General features: G+C 48.9%; 1 protein-coding gene and 1 long non-coding RNA gene across 2 annotated transcripts in view; both read left to right on the top strand.

The window, feature by feature from the left end:
* ASH1L (ASH1 like histone lysine methyltransferase) overlaps positions 1 to 15,313 on the top strand; it is a 75,667-nt gene that overhangs the window by 45,508 nt on the left and 14,846 nt on the right. The window contains exons 7-15 of the mRNA XM_083477492.1: positions 354 to 448; positions 5,191 to 5,264; positions 8,774 to 8,819; positions 9,077 to 9,185; positions 9,876 to 10,082; positions 10,200 to 10,346; positions 11,156 to 11,264; positions 12,105 to 12,266; positions 13,877 to 13,971. Of these exons, the coding sequence (XP_083333618.1) occupies positions 354 to 448; positions 5,191 to 5,264; positions 8,774 to 8,819; positions 9,077 to 9,185; positions 9,876 to 10,082; positions 10,200 to 10,346; positions 11,156 to 11,264; positions 12,105 to 12,266; positions 13,877 to 13,971 (1,044 nt within the window). The remainder of the gene's footprint in view (positions 1 to 353; positions 449 to 5,190; positions 5,265 to 8,773; positions 8,820 to 9,076; positions 9,186 to 9,875; positions 10,083 to 10,199; positions 10,347 to 11,155; positions 11,265 to 12,104; positions 12,267 to 13,876; positions 13,972 to 15,313) is intronic.
* Positions 7,027 to 8,311, top strand: LOC310694564. The gene is made up of 2 exons (XR_014519753.1): positions 7,027 to 7,368; positions 7,661 to 8,311. It is a non-coding gene; the product is annotated as an uncharacterized lncRNA (long non-coding RNA).

Raw genomic sequence — 15,313 nt, 5'->3', positions numbered from 1 at the left:
CCTGCTTAGTTCTGTGGGGCAACTCTGAGGCTAAGGAGGAGGAAGCTGACAGGCATTGCCACCCACTGATTGTAAGGAAGAAGGCAAGGCCAGGTGGTGGGGATAGCTGAGGTCAGACCGAAGTTGGTGTGGCAGTGCCCCCATTCACCTTAATGGACCAGCCTCTGCTGCCTAAAGCCGCAAACGGAATTCAAAACAGAGGGAAGATTCCAAGTGGAGATTTGCGGCTCACAGGTCACGCTCTCCCCTGTTGTGCTACATTGCTTCTGGGATGTGGTGAAGGGTGCAGACCCCGGTGACACGGCACGGTCTTCTACGATCACTCACTTGCTTCTTCTCTCTTCCATCCCCAGCCCCAAAAGCCGACTGATCCAGTTGAAGAAGGAAAAATTGGAGTACACTCCTGGGGAGCACGAGTACGGATTGTTCCCGGCACCTATCCACGTGGGTGAGTGGGTTCTCTGTGCATGCTTTGAATGAGCCCTGCATGTGTCCTCTCAGGTTATCATTTGGGTACTTGCGGGGCAGGGGGTGGGTGCTTGAATCGACTCCCAAAGGAGGAAATTCCTAGTATGGGTTCAAGATCCTTGTTTCTGGGCCAACGGAGAGCCACTCATTTGGGGAGGGAGGTCGTGAAACCCTCCTCTAAAATGCTGTAGGTCATGTGCAGCCGAGAGGGATTTTAGAGACTGCATTGTAAAATAGCTCATTTACTTTCCTGGCTTGTCACTTTAAAGTCCTAGGGGTGCACCGCTTTGCTTTCTTGGGAACAATGCAAGCCCATACTAGTCCAATATTTGTGTGCTTAGATTTGTGCTGGAAATAGGATTGACAGTTGTACCATGTGCTGTGGGGTTCAGCTTTCCCACCCCACTCCTGGTCTGCCGCAAGACGGTGGCTGAAGCTACCTTGCACTTTTCAAAGCTTGCTTTGCAGGCGTGACAGCTGAAACTTGGGGACATTTTGCACTGTAGTGGTGATCTTTTTGTTTTCCAATGCATGTCTTATCAATAAAAAAATTCACTGTGGTGCGAACAAATTTCTATTCTTAAAGTGTGGCCCGGAGAAAAAAGTTTGAGAACCACTTCTATAGCGGGGTAGCTGTGCTAGTCTGTAAAAGTGAAAAGGCAGAAAGTTCAAGCATCTCGCTTGTTTGTGGAGAGACTCGAGGAGAAAGGTTTATTTAGTCCCTTTAACTTGAGCAGCCTTGTTAGTGGTCCAGCTTGAGCGTATTCCAACCCCAGGGACCGTTTTTTCCTTATTTAAGGGTTGAGACTTGTTTGTGCCTTGGGCTTGCGCTCCTTCCCCGCCCCGCCCCCAATCCCTCGCCAGGTCACGGCCCTCCAGTTTATTTGCGCCAGGAGACACAAACAAACATGTCCTATTAAGATAAGGCAGCTTTAATGACTCTGCCTGGCGTAAAGGCAGAGCAGTCTCGCCTCCCCAATCATGTTAGGAGGATTATTTCTCTGCTGGGCTAACTCCTTGTCTGGGTGCCTCCTTTTATTGAGGTGGGGGGAGAGAGAGAGAGAGAGAGCACTCCCTACTCTCTGGGCTGGCTGCCAGGCCCTTGAAAGAGCCTTTTGTTTTAGCCAGTGAGGTCATAGAAGTGAAAACAGATTCCCAGTGGACTTTGCTGCTTCCTGGAACTCGCCAAGCACAACTTGAGGCTTTGAAAAATAAGAACAAATTTTAAGAGCAAGTTGTAAAGACAACATGACAGCTGCTCTTCTCCCCCCACCAACACCCCCCCCCCGCACAAAAAAATAGTTTTTCAGAAGCGAGAAGAGGTGCCTACAGCATCAGAGGAAAGCCAAGGCCAGGAGACCCTCTGGGCTTTGCTTGCCTCCCTTTGCTCTTGCATCCTAACAGAGGGTGAAAGGTGGCTCTCTCTTCTTTTTAAGCTTTAGCAGTTTGTTTTTGTTTGAGCTCATTTGCCTTGCTTATCTTGGCATGGTTCAAACACCGTGAAACTCCTTGCCACCTAATGCCTGCTCAGACAAGCTTACATGTGTCTGTTGTCTTGAAAACATTCAGGTTACAGCTCTGGTGAACCTTCAGAGGAGGAAGCTGGGTAGCTCAGTTGGTTGGAGCGTGGAGCTGATGAATGCCAAGGTTGCAGGTTTGATCCCCGTAAGGAACAGCTGCATATTCCTGCAGTGCAGGTGGTTGGACCAGATGATCCTCAGGGTCCCTTCCAACTCTATGATTCTAAGTTAGGAGCTGTAATCTCTGCTATCTTTGAAGGTGGGTTGTCTGGGACTTTGAGGTTTGAGATGAGAATGTTCTGGTTGGGGACTAAGGCTGTGTGCACAGCATACATTTCAAGCACACTCCCCTCCACCTCAAAGAATCCTGGGAACTTAGTTTGTTAAGGGTGCTGTGGATTGTAAACTACGGTTCCCAGGATTATTTTGCTGGGAGGGAGGGAGAATGTGCTTTAAATCACAGAATTGTTGAGCTGGAAGGTACCCCAAGTGTTCTCTCGTCACAACCACCTGCAATGCAGTCATCACAGCTCAATAATCCTTGACAGATGATCATCCAAGCTCTGTTCAAAAACCTCCAGTGGAGGAGACTCCACCACCTTCAGAGGTAGTCAGTTCCACTGTTGAGCAGCTCTTACCGTCAGAATCTCCTTTCAGGACATTTGAATCCATTGGTTTGGGTCTTACCTTCTGGAGCAGCAGAATACAAGCTTGCTCCATCTTCTGTGTGACAGCCTTTCAGATATTTGAAAATGACTATCATGTCACCTCTCAGCCTTCTCTTCTCCAGCCTAAACGTACCCAACTCCCTCAACCATTCCTTAGAAAGCTTGTTTTCCATATCTCTTATCATCTTGGTCGCCCTCCTCTGCACACCCTCCAGCTTGTCAATATCCTTGAGCTGTGGTGCCTGGAACTGGACACAGCAGTGTTGAGCACAGCCTACCAGGGGTCAGCAAACTTTTTCAGCAAGGGGCCGGTCCACTGTCCCTCAGACCTTGCGGGGGGCCGGACTGTATTTTGAAAAAAAAAATATGAATGAATTCCTATGCCCCACAAATAACCCAGAGATGCATTTTAAATAAAAGAACACATTATACTCATGTAAAAACATGCTGATTTCTGGACCGTCCGCAGGCTGGATTTAGAAGGATTGGGCTGGATCTGGCCCCCCGGGCCTTAGTTTGCCTACCCATGGCCTAAGCCTTCCCAGTTCAGGATAGTGTCTCTGCAACTTTCAGGACTCTCTTCAGCGACAGTGGGGAAAGGATAGTGGCGCCCGGGCGGCATAAAGTCTCTGTATCTGCCAGGCTTGTTATAAATAACTAGGGGTCGGTCCTCCAGTCTTGTCTGATCAATACAGTGCATCATATTATTTTCCCTGGCTTTGCGAGCTTTCAGTTCAAGTGCCACTTTCTGGCAAGCAGCCTCTGGAAACGTGGGCTGGAGCAGTGGAGCACGCTCTCCAGGTCTTAGGTTGCGAGATGGCTGCTCATAGCCCAGTCATTGCTGAACAAAGTGCATTCGCTCAGCCTGCAGGAATGTGGATGTTGGTTCTCAGTCCAGGGCTCAGCTGCTCACAAAACGGCACCTTGGTCTGTAAGAAGCCAGCATGGGCCATAGAAGAAGACCAGCCCTATGAAAAACGAACTCTCAGTGCTGTTGTGGTGTTGTTCTGTCTAGTTTAGAAGCAGGTGTGGATATCCTCTTGCCCTCCAGATGTTGCTGAGCTACAACTCCCATCAGCTTTAGTATGCATGGTCAAGAATGTTGGGAGTTGTAGTTCAGCAACATCAGGACGGCCAAAGGTCCCCACATATACTTCAGGGGGAAGATGGCTGCAGAAAGGACATGATAGAGTAGGGCCCAGGAACTTGTGGTCCTCTAGACATTGATGGACTCCAATTCCCATCCATGCCAGCTAGCAGGTCCAGTGGCCCAGGGATGATGGGAGTTGCTGGCTCACAGCACCTTGGAGGGCTGCAGGTTCCCCAGCCCTGCAATTAGAGCTTTACAAAACCGCACAAGGCAAAGGGAGAACTTCGTCTTCCCTTCTCTCACATATAGTGCCTGTTCTTTAGGGTTCCCCAGCGAAACCTGCAGGGGGAAAGTGCTTATTGACATTGATGTATAGACTTGGCTGCTGCCAGAGATAGCGATGGCTCCCCACTCACCGTATTTTCGCCCTATAGGATGCACTTTTTCCCCTCCAAAAATGAAGGGGAGATGTGTGTGCGTCTTATGGGGCGAATGCAGGCTTTCGCTGAAGCCTGGAGAGCGAGAGGGGTCGGTGCGCTCTCACTCTCCACGCTTCAGGAAGCTATCCGCAAGCCGTGGGAGAGCTGCGCGACTTCCCGCCAGGCTCCCAAGGCTTGCGGACAGCAGCCTGCAGCTCAAAACCCGGGGAGCGCGCCCTGGACTTCGGGCAGCTCTCCGCAAGCCTTGGGAGCCAGGTGCGACTTCCCGCCGGGCTCCCAAGGCTTGCGGACATCAGCCTGTTCTGGGGGCTGGGGTCGGGAGAAGCTCGGGCTGGGGGGGAAATTAAACTTTTTTTTCTTTATTCCCCCCCCCAAAAAAAAACAACAACCAACAACTAGGTGCGCCCTATGGGCCGGTGCGCCCTATAGGGCGAAAAATACGGTAAATTGAAAAGGTGGAATAGGGGAAACTGCAGAGATGGAGAAGCCCCCCCCCCCGGGCTGCTAGCTGGGCTGTTCTTATGAGTACATGGGTCCTTGCAAAGGATTATAAAAATCCACAGGGATAGGCTTATCGGTGGCCATTTGCTCCAGGGCTAAAAAAGCATCCACATTCAGAGACAGCTGAATAGCCATTGGCTAAGGGACAGGAGAGGACTGTTGCCTTGATGCCCTGCGCTTTCCCAGAGGCGTCTGGTAGGTCACTGTGTGAGGGAGGATGCTGAAGCAGGTAGTCCCGTGGTCTGATCCAGCCAGGGCCGTTCCGTTCTTCCACTTTTCCTCTTCATTTCAATTAAGAGCTGCACCAGGACGAACTTCACTGGTGCATTTTACACCTGGTTAATTAGCATGTGTGGCAGGGACCTTCGTATTTTCTGCCTCAGTCGTCAAGACGTCTTTGGTCTGCTTCTGCCAGTCAAGCTCTGTTCATGGTGCGCGTGTTTAGGAAAGAATAAATGCATGACTTTTGTATTTCTTCTTCCCTCCCCCTCCCCCCACTGCAGGGAAATACCTACGCCAAAAGCGAATAGACTTCCAGTTGCCTTATGACATTCTTTGGCAGTGGAAACATAATCAGGTAGGGGACTATCTTTTTTAAAAAAAGTCACATCCTTCCAAGGCTGCATTCCAAGATGCTTGAGAAGAATCAAATGGTTTCTGCTGCTGCTGCTGCTGCTGCTGCTGCTGCTGCTGCTGCTGCTGCTGCACTGATACTAGCTGTGCATTCAGGAGTCTTTTGCTGATGTTGCAGCTGAGGGAGGAGGCTGAGTGGGTGGGAATCCTTGAATATATATTTAATGCAGACAATTTCCATTGCCTCCCTCCATCCTTCTTCGCCTGCACACACATGCACCCACAGACAGAGCGCTGCTTTCAAACTAGCAGCAGTTTTGCTTCTCAGAAAGCGTCCACCCTTAATCCTATCAGGGACTCTTATTCTGATAGCGCCTGCCTGCTTCTGCTTCTGGGATCTTGTGTTGTTTTTTTGACACGCCTCTGGAGAATTCAGATGTTCTGCCAGCAGTGCTGAAAAATTTCAGGCCTTATTTTTCTTGGACCCAGTCCCCAAGCAAAGAGAGTAGAGGTTTGGTTTATTTTTGTTATTGTTATTATTATTATTATTATTCCAACTAGAAGCTGATGTTTGGGGGTCAGAAGGAACGCACTGAATAGCCCGCCTCGCGTTCTTTCCAAAGAGCTCCCTCATTTGTCCATGGGGTAGGCTAAAAATAGGGTGGCGTTCCTTCTGACAAAAGGTTTCACCAGAGGTTTTGCAGTGGGATTTTGCCTAGCCTCTGCTCTTACTCCAGATCAGTGGACTTGAGTGGGCCTAAACCAGGCTTCCTCAACCTCGGCCCTCCAGATGTTTTTGAGACTACAATTCCCATCATCCCTGACCACTGTTCCTGCTAGCTAGGGATCATGGGAGTTGTAGGCCAAAAAAACCTCCGGAGTGCTGAGGTTGAGGAAGCCTGGCCTAAACCCAAGACCCACCTTTGACTCACAACCTGCAACATGGGACCCACTTTCACATTTTCACTTTTGAGTTATACATAATAATGCTGATGCACATTATTAATCCTAAAATGGTGATGCACTGAGAAACATACCTCAGCATTACTACTAGATGAAAAGCAGCGCTCCAGCTCAGGGTTCCAGCCAGCCCTGCCCTCTCCCACTGGGCTCCACACCTGCATGGTGGGGTTAATAACACCAGCTTCCCTTTGAGGACTATTTTTAGGATTACTGAGGATTAGTGGATGTGCAGCACTTTGAAATCCATGGCTGCATACACGCCCCGTGCATTTGAAAGCACATGGCTCTTCCCCACAAAGAATACCAAGAACTGTAGTTTGTTGAGGGTGCTGGGAATTTTAGCTTGGAGTAAACTGCAGTTCCCAGGATTCCATGTACTGGGCTGTATGTATGCACTCCAGAAGGGACAATGTGTGTTATAATTAAGCACCTGCTTTTTCCCCGTTGCCCACTTTATTTAGCAATATGCTATAGAAACAAGGAATTGTTCCCACCCACCCCATTCTGTTCAGTGATTCAGCCCCCTCTCTAAAAAACACATATTTTTACTAATTGCAAAGCTTGCATGGTTTACAGTTTACATTTCCTCATTTCACATTCCTAACATGTTGCGGGGAAACTCCATAATGAGATCTACAGGCGTCTTTAAGTATTGTCAAAAGGGGCAGATAGTACCTGGTTCCAAGCACGCCTGTCTCTGACAAAACTGGTTTTGGATTCTGCTGCTTCTTTTTAGAGGGAATGATGTCTTTGCCCCAAAATAGGCCGTGCTGGTTTTAGTCAAGAAGCTGCATATTTGTTGGATTCTTTGATACGGCGCTCGAAACGAGTATAAGCGTCTGTCTATTTTTTGCTGAACTGCTCCAGAGGTGCTTTATACTAGGGTTGTCTAAAAGCCTCCCCCATGTAGACAAAGCTGCGAGGCCTTGGGAGCCCCATGGACACTCTGGGACCACCTGGTCCTGCAACATTTCTGAAACTGAAGTTCGTATAGAGCTGGTTGCTCTCTTGGATTGGGGAGCCCTACCGTTAAAATAGGGAAATGAACATTGTGGCTTGGGTCCAAAGATCCTCTTCAGTTGGCATTGAAGTCTGTTCCACTCCCGTAGCTCAGGGCAGAGCATGCACAATCCCGGCATCTCCAGGTGTTGTGGTGTGTCGAAGTGCTAGGTGTGGCCATCGCCTATGCCTTCAATTTCTAGGGGTATTCCGTTAAAGGAATCTGGCGGTCGTGTATTCCGTCCGAAGCCTGCTTGGCGGGAGGCCATGGCACGGCCCTCGGTGACATCAGGGGTGAGCCTATAGTTGGATTAGCATCAACAGGTGATGAACCCCTGGTGAATAAACCCACTTGTTTCGCGATCCAATGCCTAAGCCAATACCTTTTCATTGCTGTAATCAATAAAGTTGTGGCCTTTTCTAGCCCGGCATCTCCAGGTAGGGCTGCCTGAAACCATGGGGAGCTGCTGCCAGTCAGTGTCCTAGATGGACCTGGTGGTCTGACTCAGTACAGTGGTACCTTGGTACTCGAATGGCTTGGCTCCCGAACAAATCGGCTCCCAAACGCCGCAAACCCAGAAGTAAGTGTTCCTGTTTGCAAACGTTTTTTGGAAGCTGAATGTCCAACACTGCTCCCACTTGAGTGCAGGAAGCTCCCGCAGCCAATCAGAAGCCACGCCTTGGTTTTTTAATGGTTTCAGGAGTCAAACGGACTCCCAGAATGGATTAAGTTTGAGAACCGAGGTACCACTGTATAAGGCAGTTTCCTGTGTTCCTAGAAGGGCTGCCTCTGAGCATTGCCCCAAAAATGATGGCAACCCAGAGAAGCTCTTCCACCTGCGCAATGTGTTGTGCAAAACTTTGCACATACATGATTTTATTTGTAGATCGCCTTTCCATGTTCAAGGCAGCTTACAACATGAAAAAAATTCATGACTACGACATAACGAAAGTGGTCATAATCAATAAATAAAACGTTTTAAAAATACACAACCAAACTTAATGGTTTCCACGTGAATCGCAACAAGATCTAAAATAAAGATATAAAAGAAGAACAGCAACATCTCTCTCTGCAACAGCAACACCCCAGCTCAAGAGTCTCCCCAGCAGTCTCAGCTTTTTGTAGCTGGAGTCAGCCAGGGCTCTCCCCTCCCAGGCCTGGTGGAAAAGGCCTGCCAGGTCTTCCAGGACTCACAGCCAAGATCTTCTCACATGCCCTTTTCAACATCATCTTAATGGCCCCCTGGATTCTATGTGCCACATCTTTGTATCTTCTGTTTTCCATCACAAGTGTAACACACTGAACAGCGCTAAGAAATGTTCTCCTTCCCCTCGTGGCTCTTTGGATCCAGGCCAATAAATGTTTACGTTTAAAAAACAAAACAAAAAAAATAAGATCAAAACCGTCCTCTGGTGCTCTTGTAACAAAGGCTTTTCTTCATTAGGCTCTGTCAGGCGTAAATCAAACCTTCCTTTCTGGGAAAAATGCAAATTTTTATTCTGCTGTTGTCTTGCAAAGCGATAAAGAACACTTATTTCTTTTCTTTCCAGTTGTATAAAAAGCCAGACGTCCCGCTTTATAAAAAAATCCGTTCTAGTAAGTAGCTTTGTGTTTATATAGCCCTGGTTTTATGGTTTCCTCAATTGTGGAGCCTTGCCAGCCTTTTATCTCCACTTGACCGCACCCTCTTTGACCTCCTGGCAGTAGCCCCGCTCCTAGGCTGCCGCCTTTTACTCTTTTCTCTATGGACTGAGGTCAACGGGGTGGGCGAGCCGAGAGAGAGGTTTGTAGACTGGGAGGAGCTCTGTTTCAGAAGCTGATAGATACTTTTCACTCCTCCTTTCCCTCTGCAGACGTCTATGTGGATGTGAAGCCTCTTTCTGGCTACGAGGCCACGACCTGCAACTGCAAGAAGGCCGAGGATGGCAACAGAAATGGCTGTTTGGATGACTGCTTGAACAGGTGAGTTGCAGGGCCGCAACATAATTAATGCTGCAACCGAAGACATGTCCGTGTGCACACACAGAATCACTGGAAATTAAAGAGACCTGCTTCTCACAAGTAGCAAGGTGAGAAAGCCAGCATGCATTTAGTGCACTATTTTCAGACTACATAAAAAGCCCTGGGTGTCCAAACCCTCACTTTCAGCCTTAACCTAAACACTGCTAAGCCCTACTCACAGTAGAATCATTGAGATTAATGGGCAGGCTTAATTTAGGTCCGTTAATTTCAGCTGGGAACATTTTTGAGCTGGATACAAAACTGCATACCCGGCCATGGCTAATTGTCAGGGTTTTGTTTGAATTCAGTCCAACAACAACAACTTATTTATTATTTTTATGCCACCCATCTGGCTGGGTTTTATAATTTCCAAAAAATTACAAAACCACAGTAAAACATCACACATCAAAAACTTCCCCACACAGGGCTTCCTGACCTACCTCACAGAGTTGTTGTTAGGGAAATGTGGGCAGCAGAGAACCATATGTACGGCGCTGAGCTAGTTGGAGGGGAGCGTGGATAAAAACGTGTTTTTTTTTTTAATAAACCCTGAAAATGAGCCTCAAGGTTTGTTGGGAAGGCGGCCCCGATGTTCCTGACATTTCCCTGCGCCCATGCTGACATGCCAGCCTGCCCTCCCTCTGCTTTCAGGATGATCTTCGCTGAGTGCTCCCCCAACACCTGCCCCTGTGGGGAGCAGTGCTGCAACCAGCGGATCCAGAGGCATGAGTGGGTGCAGTGCTTGGAGCGCTTCCGGGCCGAGGAGAAAGGCTGGGGCATCCGCACAAAAGAGCCCCTGAAAGCTGGGCAGTTCATCATCGAGTACTTGGGAGAAGTGGTCAGCGAGCAGGAGTTCAGGTAAGCCGTGGGCAAAGCACTGGGTGGAGGAGAAGCGTCTGTGGCACAGCCCTTGTTCGGAAGAGCAAGAAGACGGGGAGTGTTACACCAGCTGCACTGTCCCACATTGTTCTTTAGGAACCGGATGATCGAGCAGTACCACAACCACAGCGATCACTATTGCCTCAACCTCGACAGCGGGATGGTGATTGACAGCTATCGCATGGGCAATGAGGCGCGCTTCATCAACCACAGCTGCAACCCAAACTGTGAGATGCAGAAATGGTAAGGGCTCCAGAGGGGGTCGCCTTGCTAGTTTTCATTGCTTTTGCTATGGCAGCAATGGAGCCTTTTAGTACCTTTATAACACTGATGGCCTACGCTTGTGTGCATCCGTGTGTACAGCACTTGGTTTATTTTAAAGTGCTGCACACAGAACCCTAAAAGAACAGTGTCTGCCTGAAGGTTGGGGTCCCTCTTCTTTCTCCCCTGCCTCACTCTCCGCCCCAGAGTAGAGCTGTCAACAAGTTTAGAGGGTGTAGACCGGAGGTAGGCAACCTAAGGCCCATAAGCGGCCCATGGGGGTTTAACTGGCCCATGAGCTGCCCCCGAACTGAGCCGCCCTCTCGGCGAGTCCCCGCGTGCTGCGCTAAACGGGCGCAGCGCAGGGACTCACTTCCGTGGTGCCGGAAATCATGTCTGCGCAGGCACCAGAAATCGTGGGGGCACATGCTCACAATCCGGCCCACAGAGGGATCTCCGCTGGAGTGAACCGGCTCAGGCGAGGTAAACCTTGCCGGCCCCTGGTGTAGACGGACACCATCTCCCATTCCAGCTGGTCATCTTAAGAACAGCTGTGTAACTTTTTAAGATCTGATGCCTGCTGCTCTGTCAGACCCAGGGAAGCTGTGGTTACAAGCAGACTGAGCCACAATTCCACCCCTTTCCTGGAGCACTGTTTTTTTTTGGGGGGGGGATTGGTTTCCAACTGAGGTATAATACGCTTCCAGGACCTTGGCGGTGCTGAGACTGCTGTTGTGCCTTCCTGCCCTGTCCAGAGTTGCAAGCACATCCTCTTCCCTTTCCACCTGCAGGTCCGTCAACGGTGTCTACAGGATTGGGCTGTATGCATTGAAGGATATGCCTGCTGGCACTGAGCTGACTTACGATTACAACTTCCACTCCTTCAATGTGGAAAAGCAGGTGAGGGTTGCATCCTCACTCCCAGGAAGGCCTGGGGGAGAAGAGCACAGCTGCATTTTTAATTCTTTAGGCTAGTCCCTCCTTATTGGTACAAGTTGGAGGCACAAATGTATGAGACGTCCCGTGAGATCACTTTGATCACCTGGGAAATTCAGTTAATACACCCTGCAGACTTTCATGGGACGCTTGCCTAAAAAGGGCCCCTCAAATTATAGCAGCCAGTATACCAAGACACCTCATTTAAGCAGATGTAGACACCCAAGATACCCAGCTTGATCCCGCCCTTGGCCCTAACATCTGCTACTGTCGCCCTGCCAGGAGCAGGCGGTATGGTGGAGTCAGGGAAGGGCAAAGGTGAGGCAGAGGTGCTCACCCAACAGCAGCAATGGCAGAAAGCTTCTCACCTGAGAGAAGGAGCCCCAGTTTGCCCATATACAGAGTGGGCAGGCCAAAAGTCCAGGAAATTAGAACACCTAGCACCATAAGACATGCCTCTTATCTGAGCACAGAAACAGGATCTTAGCTCACCAGACAGTGGCCATGAGATCCCCACATAATCCTCCATGCGTAAAGGATAGATCCACTCAGGTTGTCAAATTGAGACAGCAGCTCCAGCACAGTAAACAGAGTAGTCATCACAAAAAGGGAGGCCAGAAAATAGGAGGTAGAAACACAGAGGCACCAACAAGCCCATTCATACATTGGCCCCTGCAGTGTCCCATCGAATGGAGGGGACTGTATGAGCAGGCAGGAGTTGCTGATGGGTCCTGTTGGCCTGGGTTGCAAGCTTGGCCGAGGGGGCGTGTTTCAAGGTGGGTGTTGTCTCCTTTCTCTCCCAAGCAACTCTGCAAATGCGGCTTTGAGAAGTGCAGAGGGATCATTGGGGGCAAGAGCCAGCGCATGAACGGCCTCCTGAGCAAAACCAACCAGCCCGTCACTGCCCAGAGGAGGCCGAGCCGGTCTAAAGAGAAGAGGAAATCCAAGCACAAGTTGAAGAAGAGGGTGAGTGTGCACAGAGCAGGAGGCAGGTGTGGGAGGTGTTTGCCACACTCCATGCCTTGGGTCAGAGGGGGGTGAGTGTGGTTGAGAGCTCGTATTTGGCGTGCAGAAGGCGCCAGGTTCAATGTCCGACATCTCTGTTTTAAAAAGCATAGCGGGTAGCAGTGGTCTCATCTAGTGCGGGACCATTTCATGTGCCCAGTTTGTTTGACTTTTCTTTCAATAATCTGGTTGCTACCCTGTTTCCCCGAAAATAAGACAGTGTCTTATATTAATTTTTGCTCCCAAAGATGCGCTAGGTCTTATTTTCGGGGGTGTCTTACTTTTGGGGAAAGACAGTAATTGTGAGTCAGCCAGACTCCGTCAGGGCAGAGTGAGCAGCAGGAGGCAGCTTTTCCTGGCAGCAGCGTGGGCTCTCTGATTTAAAGAGACCTCACACTGCCTGAACAGCTCCAGCTGTGCTGCGGCCAATCAGTGAGCTATGTGGCAGCGCCCGCTGCTACGGTCCAGAGGAGTCAGCCGCCTTACGGTAGCTTACGGGGGCGTTATATTCCGGGGAGGCCTTATGTTCGGGGGAGGCCTTATGTTCGGGGAGGTCTTATTTTGGGGGGGATGCCTTATATTACAGCGAGAGGCAAAACTGGAAGTAGGTCTTATTTGGGGGGGGTGTCTTACTTTCAGGGAAAGACAGTACTTGTGGCAACGATCTAACGCAGAGCGGCCCAACTTTCCATACCAAGTGTGCCTCAAGAGTAGTTGTGGCATGGAACCCATGGGCTGCACTCTGCCTTGTCATGTATGGGGAGAGAGCAAGCCCAGAATTCGGTGCCCCCTCCCCAGCCCTCATGCTGCCTTCCCGAAGCTGGGTAAACACTGCACTTGGCTTTGGGAAGGAGGAGGGAGATCTCTAGGACCCTGTCTGAGCCCTCACACCTCCTTCCTGAAGCCCAGGGCCTCAGTTACCTGGCTTTGGGAAGGTAGTGTGAGGACTTGGGGAGCATCAGACGTTGCTGATGACCTCCAAAAGAGGCTTGAGGGCATTGGACCACCCTGATGTAATCATGCAGGAACGGGGAACTTAATACTCTCTCGGGGAAAAACTTGGGCTCCCCCTTCCAGGACATCTCTTCACTCATGTTAATGTTGACCACCATAGGGGGTCTCTCTTCCTCACCAGCTGGGATGCTTCTGTCCACCATGATTGGACAGAATCAGACTTTACAAAATGAGGGTGGGGTGGGATGCGCATGTAACACGTTCTTCCTGTTCTGCATGCTTCTCCACCCAGACCCAAATCAGCCTCCTGTTGGTAATGAGGGAACAGCATGGACATGCCCATTCCAATAATGGTTTTGAATGAGAGGAACAAAGTGGGGGGCCCCCTCTTGCTTCATGTACTTACCTTAACTTCCACCCTCCCCTTCCCTCTTTATTATAAGCATTTAAGCCCTGAAAGGGAAATAATTTTGCCCGTGTTGGGCAGCTCAGCTATACACTGAGTAGGAATTTGAACCTGCCCGACCCAAGTTCAGGATTCTAACCACTGTCTTTTTGCAGTTGGCTTTCTTTGTTCTTGGATTCTCTTCTCAAGAGGGGTTTGTTTTGTTTTGCAGAAGGGTCACGTTCCTGAGGAGCCCAGTGAAAGCTCAAGTACCCCGACTCGGCTGACACCGCAGCTCCAAATGAAGCCCATGTCCAACAGGGAAAGGTGAGGAAGAAGGGCAGCTTCATTCCCTTGTCTCTTCCCAACAAGTTTCCCTCCCCCAGGGGGCATGAGCTAGATCAGGCTTCCTCAACCTCGGCCCTCCAGATGTTTTTGGCCTACAACTCCCATGATCCCTAGTTAGCAGGACCAGTGATCAGGGATGATAGGAATTGTAGTCTCAAAACATCTGGAGGGCTGAGGCTGAGGAAGCCTGAGCTAGATCTTCCCCAAAGCTGCATTTTGGCTCAGTTATTTCATTTTGATTTAAGAAATTTCTTCCCTGCCTTTTGTCATCAGAAAGTAAGAAGAACCTATCATTAGAGTCCTTTCCAACTCTGAAATTCTATGATTCTATTAAACTACCTCCTGCCAACCTAGCAGTTTGAAAGCACATCAAAGTGCAAGTAGATAAATAGGTACCGCTCAGGTGGGAAGGTAAATGGCGTTTCCATGTGCTGCTCTGGTTCGCCAGAAGCGGCTTAGTCATGCTGGCCACATGACCCGGAAGCTGTTCGTCGGCTCCCTTGGCCAATAAAGCGAGATGAGCACCGCAACCCTAGAGTCATCCACGACTGGACCTAATGGTCAGGGGTCCCTTTACCTTTACCTATGAAACTACCACAGGATGGTTTGCAACATAATAGCATAAGCAACTTCATTTATTAGATTTTATTTTTTTTACCCACACTTTATCATATATATTTTTATTTAACAAAATGTATATACCACTTGATTGTAATGATACCTTGTAAGCGGTTTACAGGAAATATTAAAATTATGAGTAAAAACAATAAATTATCAATAAAAACATTTAGAAAACTGTTAGCATCAACAGTAAACTAAAAAGAGATTGAAACATATCACCATCCACTTTTAGACTTGCCCAAACCAAAGTGGTTTCAGCAGGTCTCATAAGGTCCCAGGGCAGGTTACAGCAATAAAGTGCACACTTGTAAAACAAATGAAATAGTTAGCACCGTAAAACAAGAAAATTGTAAAAACGAATTGAAACAGTTCCATGTATTGAAAGCAGTGCAAACATTTGCAAACAATTCCATATATAAGAACAGTTAAGATAGTCCCAGTACAGATGCAGACTGTTTGCAAATACAGTACAAAAATATGCATTCAGTATTCTCTCTCCCTCTCTCTACATAAAAACCTGTATATATAATTTCATAATTATTACTGATAATAATCACTAATACGTGATATCAGGTAATACACAGTAGTACGTAATACATGATGGGCAATACTTAACAAGCAGCTGTGTGAAATTATTCACACCTCATGCCATCCCACAATTGAGAAAGCTTTAGCTATGACTTTGCACAATGTTCTAAAC

The sequence above is a fragment of the Podarcis liolepis genome (genome assembly GCF_965112155.1).
Source record: "Podarcis liolepis genome assembly, chromosome: 15".
NCBI classification, from domain to species: domain Eukaryota; kingdom Metazoa; phylum Chordata; class Lepidosauria; order Squamata; family Lacertidae; genus Podarcis; species Podarcis liolepis.
The sequence above is the reverse complement of the archived record's forward strand: the minus strand, read 5'-3'. Positions and strand labels throughout refer to the sequence as shown.